The 12,956-nt window shown below is 38.0% G+C and overlaps 1 protein-coding gene across 2 annotated transcripts in view; it reads left to right on the top strand.

Annotated features, from left to right (window-relative positions):
* GLRA2 (glycine receptor alpha 2) overlaps positions 1–8,720 on the top strand; it is a 174,760-nt gene extending 166,040 nt beyond the window's left edge. For both annotated transcript variants that reach the window (XM_087859367.1, XM_045790860.2), the window contains exon 9: positions 8,358–8,720. In XM_087859367.1, coding sequence (XP_087715493.1) covers positions 8,358–8,636 — 279 coding nt within the window. In that variant the 3' untranslated portion in view covers positions 8,637–8,720. The remainder of the gene's footprint in view (positions 1–8,357) is intronic.
* The last annotated feature ends 4,236 nt before the right edge of the window (positions 8,721–12,956 follow it).

Below are 12,956 nucleotides of genomic sequence, written 5' to 3'. Positions count from 1 at the left end.
AGGTATAGGACAGGACATGGGGGACTTTGAATGTCACGCAAAAGAGCTTGGGAGTTGTCATTAAGGAGATGAAACTGTTGAAAACTATGAAGTCTGGGAATAGAAGCAGTGGGCCAATGCCATTCCCTCAACCCCACTACGGCAGAAAGCAGGGCTGGCTTCAAAATTTGGGGGGCCCAGTGCAAAATGAAAATGTGGGGCCCTTGTTCGAAGATATTATGAATTTTAAGATGCTTACAGCAAAGCATGAAACCAAGTACGGGCCCTTGTAAGCACTGGGTCTGGGTGTGACTGCACAGTGTGATGCCCACGAAGCCAGCCCTCGCAGAAACTATCAGGGCAGGGGTAGGAAGAAGACATTAAGACCCTTATTCACATACTCTCCAGTATGTGGTTGTGAAGAAAACTCTTAAACATATCAACCAGCTAGAGATTAGTCTTCAGGAACATACTAGCTGGCATTAGAGTCCTATACTCAAACTCAGAAGATGGTCAAATGACTAATTTCCTCCTTTAAAAGATGAGGACATGGGAGAGCAAAAAATCTGAGGGACTCTCCTAAACCCACACATTTAGGAGATAGTAAAGACGTGAATTCAACCAAAGTCTTTCAGATTCGGTTCCGGTGTTTGCCTCGGCTCCTCTGCAATATCAAGGCTATTGTGTCTATAGTGAGAGGGATAGGGATGGAAGTTCTTAGAGGCTGCAGAAAGGACTGCAATTGGCAAAGAGAGGGAGATCAACTAAGAGACAATCACTATTCCATTCTCTCCCCCAGAGAACATATCCTTTCTGAGCCTTTACTCAGAATTAAGAGGATGCTGGCAAGCACAGTTACTGAATAACTATCACAGGACCAGCACTGTTCCAGGGAATAGGGCTCTGGAGATGACGTTAGCACACTCTTAGGAGCTCACCCCCCAGTGAATGAAGACAATAATGGAAATCATATATCAAAATCCAGAGTTCCTGACTACCTATTTTTAATATAATTGGGAAGCAAAAATTTTAAAATAATAATAAGAAGGAAAATCGAGAATGTATTCTAAAAACCAAGAAATAGCTAAAGAGTCTTTTCCAGATGACGGCAGTCATAGATGATTTGCACGCTGCCTTGTGTATCGCAGCTCTATTACTGTGGATACCCTCACCAATTCTGGAGACTCTAGGTGCATCTGACCACCAATATACCTTTGTACATATCTCAAGAATGTGTCTTGTATTATTCTCTGTGCCCCGCCTCGAAAAAACCCAAGGTCTTATTCATCTTTTGCTTCCCACGGTTCTGAAAATAAAGTTCTAAGCAGATGGCCCCTGCTTACTTGTGAAACCTTGTCTCACCCCACTTTGCCCCCGTATTCTGGGAGCCACCCCACCATCTCTCCGTCGCAGCAGACCTTCCCATCTCAGACGTCTCCCAACTCTGCCTTCACCTCTTTAATGCCTTTGATTTTTCAAGCCTGTAACGAAATATCACTTCCTCAGGGAAAAGCTTCTCCTATCTGCCAGATGAGACCAGGGCTCCCAGCCATAAGCTCACATAGCACCCTATAACTTTCCTCCAGGGCCCTTATCATAGTTAGCAATTACGTATTCCTATGATTATTTTAATTTACATTTGTCTTCATCTCAGGATTGTGAATTCTTTGAAGGCAAGAATTTGATCTGTTTTGCTTACCACTGGATCCCTCGCAAATGGCCCAGTGCCTGGCAGCTCCTTAGGCATTTTCTGTCTGATTACTCAATCTGAAACATCCATTTCTCTGCCACACATCTCTCTTAAGGTTCTTACCTTGACTGTTTTTCTTCAAAGCATCCAGTTATTTGTGTGTGAGTGTGTCTGTGTAAGTGTGTGGGAGTACTGTGTGTATACACATATGTATATATGTGTGTATATGCAGAAGTGTTTGTGTCTGCATGCACAGTTTCTTTACCTGTTACTGTCTGTTTTCCCCAATAGAACGTCAACTCCAAAAAAGCAGAAACTATGTCTCCTTGTTTACTGCTGTATCCCTACCACACACCTGGCACATAACAGGTCCTCAAAGAATCTTTGTTGGATATACGAATACATGAATAGCAAGTGCTCAAGAAATGAATACCAGAAGTTCCTCGTGCAAAAATTAACGTGAATGACATACCACATTGAAAAAGAGCTGCTCCAATGATAAGCTTTTCTTTCAGAAAAATTGCTATTTACTGTCTGCCCAAAATGATACTTTGACAGTTCTAATTCATTTTACATGTCATTAAACAACAAAGGGTTATATTTGGCTTAGTTTACTTCAAATTTGTTGTTCTACAAAGTTCAGTCAGATTCTTCATCCATAATCTTCAATGAAGCGATTTGGGATTTGATAGGGACAAATTCATAACAATCACAGACTTTCAGAGTCTTTGGAATCAGACAGTTTTGGAATCAGACAGACCTGAATTTGAATCTCAGCTTCAACATTTATTAGCGATATATGGAAAGCCACATAACTTCTCTCAGTCTCAATTCTCCCTGAAAGCATGTGATTTCCACGGTTGGTTTGGTGAAAGGACTTACTGTAGTTTTAAGGGCTTACTACATAGTTATAATCAATAAATGATTCCTATTTATTATTCATATCAATCCCCAAGTCCCTGTGACAAAAAGAAGGAAATTGAGACCACAGGAATTGAGAATTTCTCAAGGCCATCGCTCCCCCCAAGTCCAGGTGATAGAAATCAACAGGCCTTACAATTAAACATTATCCAGCCTTCATTTGAACAGGGGTCTTTTTTTGGTGAAAACCTGCTGCGTTTGGAATCACAGTGTTTCCTTTTTTATAAGAGGTGGAGGAAGGGCAGGGGGGCAGAGGGAGAGAGAATTTTAAGCAGGTTCTATGCCCAGTGTCAAGCCCAACGTGGGGCTCGATTTCACAACCCTGAGATCATGACCTGGCCGAAATCAAGAGCTGATCGCCTAACCAACTGAGCCACCCTAGGTGCACCCCGCCCCTGCCATGGACTCATACTGTTTCCTAAGGAGGGCCAGAGACTCCATTATGTCCTTGCATTGATTGAGGCCCACTACAACCCTGAGTTCCAACTGAGGAATTTCCTATTCCAAAAGAAGAGAGACTCAACCCAATCAAAGAATCTGGTTGAGAAATGTGATGGGAGAATTTTTCCCTACACCCGTTTTTAAGAATCCTTTTCTTTCCTCCTTTCTAGGGCATAAAAGAAAAATTGGAACTATGGGCTCCCCTAAAATCTTTCATTTTATAAATACCATGTTCTTTAATTATATTGAAATCGTTTGCTTATGAGAAACAATTCACTACAATGCAATTCTGGTGAGCTTTAGTTTCAATTTCACATCTAGACAAGAGTTATTCCAAATACAGGAATGAGTAAATTTTACAGTAAGTAAAACGGAGGCATAAACTAAATAAAATAACAAATCTCGAATGAATTACATCATGCCATGACAGTGCTTCATATGGCAGGGCAAGATTTAAGGAGATTTTCTCAAGGTGGGATATAGAAATTGAACGTATTGAAGCTTTGGATGATTCATTTTCTGTGGCTATTTAATCAGTGAATAACAACACAGAGGGAGCTAGAAGTATTTACTTTTCAAAGTTACTGAAGATGGTGGGTCAGTAGCAATACTTAACTAATTGGTTTCCCGGCTAATTAGAAGAAGTGGAGAATATATGCCTAAAATTCTTTCCTTACTGGGAAGATACGACTCTCCCTGTTAATATGTTCAATTAAGCTGTGCCTACAGATTGTTCTTTATTTTAGATTCAGCTTACCCATGATTCAAGCTCATCTCCATTTTACCCTCATATAGGAATCTTGCCATATTACCATAACATTTTATTCTGAACCTGCTATAAAGGCAATTAGTCATTCATTATAACACAAAAATTCAAACTGGTTGCAATTATGTTTTCTGAATCAAAACCATACCCTTTGATGTGGATAATTTAAGGTTCTATATTTAAAGTGCACTGAATGAGTCATAATGGTAAATAAGAAGACCCTTAAACTAGCATTCATATCTCCTGCATGTGAAAAATTAAATAGATAATTTCTACCTACGACAAATTTATCTTTGTGGTGGAGAATTTTAAAGAATGGATTTAATTAGCTGTAACTATGCTCAGAAGCAGAATTTGAAGTACTGTTGAATGAATGAGGAAACTATTTTCAAGAAGAGAAAAAAACCCTCTTTCAATCCCCTTTTGTTCATTACTCAACAAACGTTTATTAAGCAGCCACCGTTTGCCAGGCAATGTACAACTTAATGATAACCTAACCTGGCATCATTCTACTCTAGCTCTGGTACTTAATTGAATGAGTTAATCTCTTCGGCTGTCCATTCACAGCATGTGAGGAAAGACTATAGAACTTAAATGAATGAGTCAGTCTGAAAAGAAACATGGATGTGGGTATTTAGGTTTCCTTTTGTTCTGCGTGCTAAAGCAGGTTACTAGCTAACTACCTTTTCTATTTCTTTAGGGATCCAGGAATTTAAAAAGAATCTTATCTCACTCAAGCAGTGATCTATATGCTTAATCATGAGTTTCTAATGTTTATAGAGAACAGCAATTTGCAAGATTCTACAGATATGGAAAGGAAAAACAGCACAGTAAATTTAGGCAGAGAAGGGGAAAAGTACTTTGAGGAATAGTTCCCATTCAAAAAGTAATTTTAGACTTAATAATATAGAATAGGTTCCGCATTTTAGAGCTGGACGTTAAAGCTCATCCAGGTCACTAGTTTCCAACCTTCTCCATTAGAGTCACTAGGTTTTAAATCTCCCTAGAAATTCTAATTCAGTTCGTCTGGAAGGGGTTAGAAGGAGAGGCAGGCATGCGTATACTTGTAAAAGTTTCTCAACAGTCAAAGCTGAGACCCACAGATCTAGTCCAGCCTTGACATTTTTGGTATGAGGTCCCTGAGGCCTTAATTTAATTAATTCATTTATTTCTTTTTTTTTAATGTTTTTTTTATTATATTATGTTAGTCCATTCATTTCTTTTTAAGTAGGCTCCATGCCCAACACAGGGCTTGAACTCACAACCCTGAGACTGAGACCTGAGCTGAGATCAACAATCAGACGCTTAACAGACTGAGCCACCCAGACAACCCCCCGAGGTCTTTAAAGAAAAAAGAGCTTGCTTAAGATCAACACAGCTTACAACCCTTGGAGCCTGACCTAGAACCCAAATACCCAAATTCCTAGTCTGTATCTCTGTTTACTAAACCAATTGGCACTGTTTCTACTTCTCTCACACAGTAGTTGAGATCTAATTACCGGTTAGTAATAGAAAGTCCAAGACAGCCTATATAACCCATGTGACTCCCAAGTCCCCTCCCCCTAATGACCTGTGTGCTTCCTTTCTTGCTAAGTACTGAATAAGTCTTCTGATAACACTATAATGATTAATATATCTGTTTATTCCACATTTGTAAATACTTCACTTATTTAAAACTTTTGCATCTATAAAATATATCATTCACATTTTAAGGCAAAGAAAACAGATTCAATATTTGAATTTAAGTCCAATTAAAGTCTTTATTATTGATATTATTTAGCTGGGCACATGAAAGTACTCTAATGTCAGGCTGGGTTTTCTTAGCCAGCTTCCTTATATGATAATGTCTTTAGGTTGAACACTTCCACTGGGTTCTGAAAGCTCCATGCAAGCAGGGCTCTTGTCCAACTTCATCAACTGTTTCTGAGGACCTAGCAAAATGCCTGCCATAGACCTCAACACTCAGTAATTCATTGTTGCATGAAAAATTCTTTATTACATTTTGTTAAAAAATGAGATGGAGTATCTTAAATCAAATTGTATAGAACAATCCCATATAAATGAAAGTACTGGGGAGATGATTTTATAAAGGAGTAGTTTTACAGTTACTTTATTATAAGAGTAGTTTTACAGTTACTTCACTGTAAGAGCTTTGGCCTGATTTTCCTGACATAAATTTGTCCTTGCTGTACCATTTGGATTACAGTTGGGCTCTCATTCATACTATGTTAAAGTACTTCATTCAGTATATCTTTTACATGTGGCTGAAGGCACAACCGATATGCAATAAACACTGATGAAATAAAATTCATACCAAGTTTTCTTGTGTTTTAGGAAATATAAGCATTGGTATTATCTGGCAAACTGAAGAGAGCAGTGCCTTTGGTGACTCACAGGGGTTGTACTGTGGACGGCAGTGAACTCGTTTCAAAAGAAGATTCAATCAATGGCTATTTAGAAATAAATTTTTATGTTTATTATTTATTTATTTGAGAGAACGAGAGAGAGAGAGAGAGAGAGGAACAAAGAGTAAGAACACAAGTGAGTGGGAGGAGGAATAGAGACAGAGAATCTCAAGCAGACTCCACACTGAGCATGGGCCCAACACGGGGCTCCATCTCACGACCCATGAGATCATGACCTGAATCGAAACCAAGAGTTGGTCATTTAACTGACTGAGCCACCCAGGCACCCCTAGAACTAAATTTTTATTAAGCAGGTCATTTCAACCCCACCTTTTCAACTCCACCATTTTGACCCAACCATATACCAAGATTCCATACACTTGACTCTACTAAGGCTATTTGTACTTTACCCTGAGGTTGCACTTTTTCAGTGTTTTATCTAATTCGCATAGAAACAATCAACATAAAATACCACTGACATCTGTTAAAATGACCCATGTTTAAATATGGTCGAGATAAATAACGAACAAAAGAACCAATGTTAAAAATGGACACTAGAAAACAAGTGTTGGCGAGGATGTGGAGAAAAAGTAACCATCATGCACTACTAGTGGGAATGCAAACTGCTGCAGCCAGTGTGGAGAACAGTATGGAGGTTCCTCAAAGTGTTAAAAATAGAGCTACCCTACGACCCAGCAATCACACTACTAGGTATTACCCAAAGAATACAAAAACACTAAATCAAAGGGATACATGCACGCTGATGTTTACCACAGCATTATTTACAACAGTCAAGTATGGAAGAAGCTCAAGTGTCCACCGATAGATGAATAAAGAAGATGCAATATATATAGATATATATACATGCACAACAGAATATTACCCAGCCATAAAAAAGAATGAAATCTTGCCATTTATAATGACATGGATGGAGCTAGAAAGTATAATGCTAAGTGAATAAGTCAGTCAGAGAAAGACAAATAGCATATAATTTCACTAATATGTGGAATTTAAGAAACAAAACAAATGAACAAGGGGAAAAAAGAGAGAGAGAGAAACCAAGTAACAGACTAACTACAGAGAACAAACTGATGGTTACCAGAGGATAGGTGGGTGGAGGATGGGTGAAACAGGTGATGGGGATTAAAAGTACACTTACCATGATGAGCACTGAGTAATGTAGAGAATCATTGAATCACTGTATTGCACATTTGACACTAATATAACACTGTATGCTCAAAATACTGGAAATAAACTAAAACACTTGATTAGGGCACCTGGGTGGCTCAGTCGGTTAAGCGTCTGCCTTCAGCTCAGGTCATGATCCAGGATCCTGGGGTCGAGTGCTACATCGGGCTCCCTGCTCAGCAGGGAATCTGCTTTTCCCTCTCCTTCTGCCCCTCCCCCTGCTCCTTCTCTCTCTTGCTCACACTTTCTCTCTCAAATAAATAAATAAAATCTTAAAAAAAACACTTGATTAAAAAAATTAGATTGCCTAAACTGACACCAGACAATTAGCCATGGTAGAAATATTCACCACCACAGAGTGAACGTTTAACCTCTGATATATAGCTGAGATGAACTAGAGGACTGGAGGGGAAACAGGTATACATTTAGGGGGTTAATCTTAGGTCTAACATTAACATTAAAGCCAATGTTAATGGAAGGAACTAGGCTTTCAATGGCCACAAAACTAAAAGTTCCTAGCTCAAGGCCAGGTACACAGCAGGGATTCAGTAAATGATTTTTTGAATGAATGAATGATGCCCGAGTAAATGAACGAATGGTCCTTTATATATATGCAGAGTATAATATTTGGATTTGGAGGCTTGGCTTTAAAACAGTCCATTCAAAGTTATGGATTAATAAACTAGATTTGGGGAAAGTCAGGGCTAAATATAAGTGTTTCTGTTTGTTAATTAAAATGACCACAAAGTCATTATTCCTACTCTTAATTTCTCAGCCTGAAAGTTAATGAACTGTATCTGTTCCATGAATAATTGAGTTGAACTTGAAAGAGAACTCCACATTCCAAAAGCCTCCCACACTACCAGTTTAACTGTGATTTATCCTTTTACTTCTGAAGAATTTTAAGCATCTTCCATCTGATTTGACTGACAACCAATCTGTGCTTCCTCTCTCTTTATTCCCCCAGGAAGAAGATGCTACTCGTGAAAGTCGTTTTAATTTCAGTGGTTATGGGATGGGTCACTGCCTCCAAGTGAAAGATGGAACAGCTGTCAAGGCCACACCTGCCAACCCGCTCCCACAACCCCCCAAAGATGCAGATGCCATCAAGAAGAAGTTTGTGGACCGGGCAAAAAGGATTGACACGATATCTCGAGCTGCCTTCCCATTGGCCTTCCTCATTTTCAACATCTTTTACTGGATCACATACAAGATCATTCGGCATGAAGATGTCCACAAGAAATAGATGTGCCCTTCAGACCCTCGACTTTCTTGCCTAACTGTTGTGCTTGTAAATACACAGTGAAATTGTCTTTATATCACTTTGACAGAGGAGGAGACTGGGGGAGGGGGGCGGGAAGATCATGAGGGCAGGTTTCCTGGCACCTACATGAATAAAGATAAGTTATCTGGGCAATGAAGGAAAATGTTTGCACAAAATTAAGGTGTTACAGAATCACATGAGCATAATTCCCTTCGTAGTCTTTAGCATTGTTCTTTCAGATGATGTATTAATTAGACATGATATGCAAGGTCAAGTTCTCGAAAGCTATTTGTCTTTGGTTTGGTTTGGTTTGGTTTGGTTTGGTTTGGTTTGGTTTGGTTTTGACTAATTCTGGCACTGAAAAGTTAGCTTAAACCACACAAACACACACACACACACACACACACACACACACACACACGGAAAATGCTTACCATCTGACCATAGTGACTAGCCTATAGTGAGTCAAGGACCAAACTTTTTCAGGAAAATGCTGCCTCGTTTTTAAAACAAGTACTCTGAGCTACATTCTTTACAATGTCTGTAATTAGTGTTTCACCCAAGAAATCCTTTTGTGGGTCGTAAATTATTTCTACTTATTGAAAAAACAACAATAGAAAATAAACACCAACTACAAAGAACAGATTTCTACTTTACTGTCCGTGTAGGTGTGCAATTTAATATTATTTTTCTTCCTAAATGTAACTTGGGGGTTTAAATTGTGTGTCGTGTAATTGATTTGATAGTATACCCTCTTAAAAATAAATGCCCATTTTATGTTAGATCCCGATCAGCACATTGTATTTTTTCGCTTTGGCTATATCTATGTGTGACTTTAACTGCTCAAGTGTGACTTAGCCATTGCAACCTCTCAGCCACAGTATTTATGGAGATGGTGTGTCTTGAATGGTGTAGCTCATATTAGCTTGAACTTTCCATTTCTGTTCTCATTGTAGATGTAACTACTAGTCCTAATGTCAAATGACCCGTGATTTCTACTGTCAATCAAGTGAATATCGTTTTAAATATCCTTAACTAACTTAAAGAATTTTAAAATTGTACTGTGATTTTCATAACCCGTTGCCTTTTTGGTACCAGAGCTACGTGGTTTGAATCCTGGCTACATGTTTTAAGTAAGAAAAAAAAAAAAAAAAGACGTATTTTTGCTTACTCAGATAAAAGACAACCTGTAAAAATATAATGAAAAAATTAAATTTTACATGTGCTGTAAAAGGGATTATTAAAAATATTTGTTCAATTTCAATAAAGCTAAGTGTGCCACAGAACTTCCCTAAGAGTCTTTCCATTTTTGCCCCACAATGTCAGTAATTTAGATGACAATGGTAACTTGGATTTTTGTTTCTGGTCTTTCTCAAAAACTTAAAGCACTTATACCTATGATGTTATGTCCTAATATAACAGTAACTCATAGTGTCCCCAGGAAGAAAGAAAAAATATTATTCTCATTGTAGAAACAGAGAAATGGGGATGTGGAACTAATGGTAGTCACTGTGGGCAGAATGTAATGCTGGATACTTCATATGAGCTCTGAAAAAGTTCCAAGAACATTGAGGAATCATGAAATAGCAAAATGAAAAGAAATTTAAAAGAACAATCTGTCCACCCAGCCATCCTGATTTTGTCAGGAATGGAGTTCTAGGATGAAAACAAATTCTGAAAACCTCAGTGAAGTAGAGGAAATTCACCTTCACCCCTTGCAGATTTTCCTTAACCAAAGAAATCCATCATAGTATTTTCAGATAAGATGCAGATTTATAAGTTGATGTTTATGCCTTTTAAACCTATTCAAATATTGAATCATTTCCATAGAGAGGAATATTGTAGAATGGCTAAAAGCAGGATTTTGCAGATAGACTAGCTTGGCCAGTTAACAACAGTGTGATCTTGGATAAGTTACCGGACTTTTCTGAATAGCTCCTATTTCATAGAGTTTTAAGAGAATAAACTGAGAAAACTGCAAGTAAAGCCATTAGCTCATGTGTAACACACAGTAAATTTCCCATAACTAATAGATAATAGTAAAATTATTACTATCATGAATACTATTGGTTATCCACTGGGAAAGAAGCTTCACAATTCCTCACCTTGGCAAGATTAATGCTATGTTTTTTATATCATTCCTAAAATATCATTGCCATCCTATTGCTCATTCCTTTCCAAACAAATAAGGTGAAGTCTTTGATTAGTCTCATTTCTCTTCCTCCCACCAGAAAATAGTAAACTGAGGCTAAAATGCCTTCCAAACATGGGCCTGACTCCATAAGTATCTTAAGAAGAGACCTGATGTTGTTTATAGAGGGATGAGGAGGCACCTTGTGGGATAATCCTAAGCTAAATGATCAAATCTAATCAATGTGTGTACCATATAATTTTCGGGGGGTGTGGTCCCCACATCAGACAATTTTAAAAGATTCACCTCTAAACATATCTGCCAGCCACTCGAGTTGGCAAAGATGTCCTGGATGGCAAGAGGGATTCTTGACTTATCTCTGATTCTCATCTACATTCAGTGGAAAGAATTCTTCAGTGCACTGATTTGAGTTATATAAATAAGATAAAATCTCAGGGAATAGATTTTTGAGTGCTGCATACTCTGGCAAAATAGATAACTCCCCTATAATGTTATTGGAGGTTTTATTTAGGACATTTTTTCTTTCATGGATCTGAGGAAGAGAACTTATCAGTTTTCATTAGATTGGAAGCTTCTGGAAGAAAGTGGCTATGTTTTCGTGGGTTCTCTGCACTGCCTGCCAAAGCTCAAATGCCCAATGAATATTATTACTACAGCTAGGAAAAAGTTGGTGAGGGAGGATATGATGTGCCTATTGACAAAGTTATATAAGTTTTTCCCAACAAAGCAATGGCATGAAATAACCAACTACTGCTATCATTTTTCAGATAATGGATTACTGGGAGATTTGTCTTTTAAACATTTTTCAATTCCTACCACTTGGTTTTAACAACTGATCGAGATGACTTAAGGCTTAAGACTCTTTATGGCATTCTCAAACACCCTGGCCCCAGACAAAGGCTACAAATCAGACTTGCTGTAGATTTTTAAAAATCCTTCTAGTGTTAGCATTAAGCTCCTCATCTGTGCTGCTGGACAGAACTGCCAAATTCTGAAACCAAATTTTCCAATAAAGATTAAATGAGTATCATTTTACAGTATGCTCAGTCAATTAATATCAAACAAGAAAGTTCTATTCAAAACACAGCACAAAATTCCCTATCATAAGATTCACAGTTTTGGGGAAAAAAATCTATTGAGAATTTTTTTTAATTTATGCATTTCCTAGTTTAAGCCCAAAGCCAATTTGTGGAATGAGTATAAGTCATATGTCTGCCAAATATATATTTTTAATCCTTTAGCCTCTGCTTTAAACTTTTTCTTATTTTCACCAATTTGGGTTTTCCTAAGGATAATTTCAATGATTCAAGTAATGCATGCTCTTCATAGATCACAAAGTAGAACTAAAGATAACACCACAACCTCATACTCTTACAGTGCTTTCAACATACCAAATGTTTTGATGTCCACAACAGCATTCAATTCTAATAATTGTCCAAGGTGGTCAGATCCAAAGGATCAATATCCATCCTTTGGTCAATAAACAGAAGCTCCGTGAGTCACCTGTCATATTGGGGGTTGAACAGCTAGCATAATTTGTTTCCTAACTCCTCAGACTCTATCTGTTCACTACGTACACCATGTTTAGGAAAATAAAAGCTGAGAAAGTTAAAAGTCATGGTACCACTGACTCACTCTCATGGATGACAAAATAATTTGGTAAAGGAGGGCATATAACAGAAGACTTCTGTTGAAAATGCCTAAGAGAAATCACTGAAATGCTACATACAGCATTAAGAATATCCTCACAGAGAGTAATATCTTACACAATCAATGGTCAAAAAGATCCTAGGGGTGAAAAGAGACCAATAGAACTCAATTTAGGAGGTGTTATTTCCATTCTTGAAAGAGGGAAAATGACCTTCATTGTCACATATGCCCCCACATAAGAAAAAAATACAATATTCTTACTTTGGTGCAAACACATTTTAAAAATAACAACTAATATGGGGCACCTAGGTGGCTCAGTTGGTTAAGCATCTGACTCTTGATTTCGGCTCAGGTCATGATCTCAGGGCCATAGGATCGGGTCCCGTGTTGGGCTCTGCACTCAGTGTGGAGTCTCTTTGAGATTCTCTTTCTCTTGCCTCTACCCCTTCCCCTGCTTGCATGCTCTCTCTCAAGAAAAATAAATAAAAACTAAAAAAAAA

This window comes from Ursus americanus, chromosome X (genome assembly GCF_024610735.1).
Source record: "Ursus americanus isolate L20-20 chromosome X, mUrsAme1.1.p, whole genome shotgun sequence".
Taxonomy (NCBI): Eukaryota; Metazoa; Chordata; class Mammalia; order Carnivora; family Ursidae; genus Ursus; species Ursus americanus.
The sequence above is the reverse complement of the archived record's forward strand: the minus strand, read 5'-3'. Positions and strand labels throughout refer to the sequence as shown.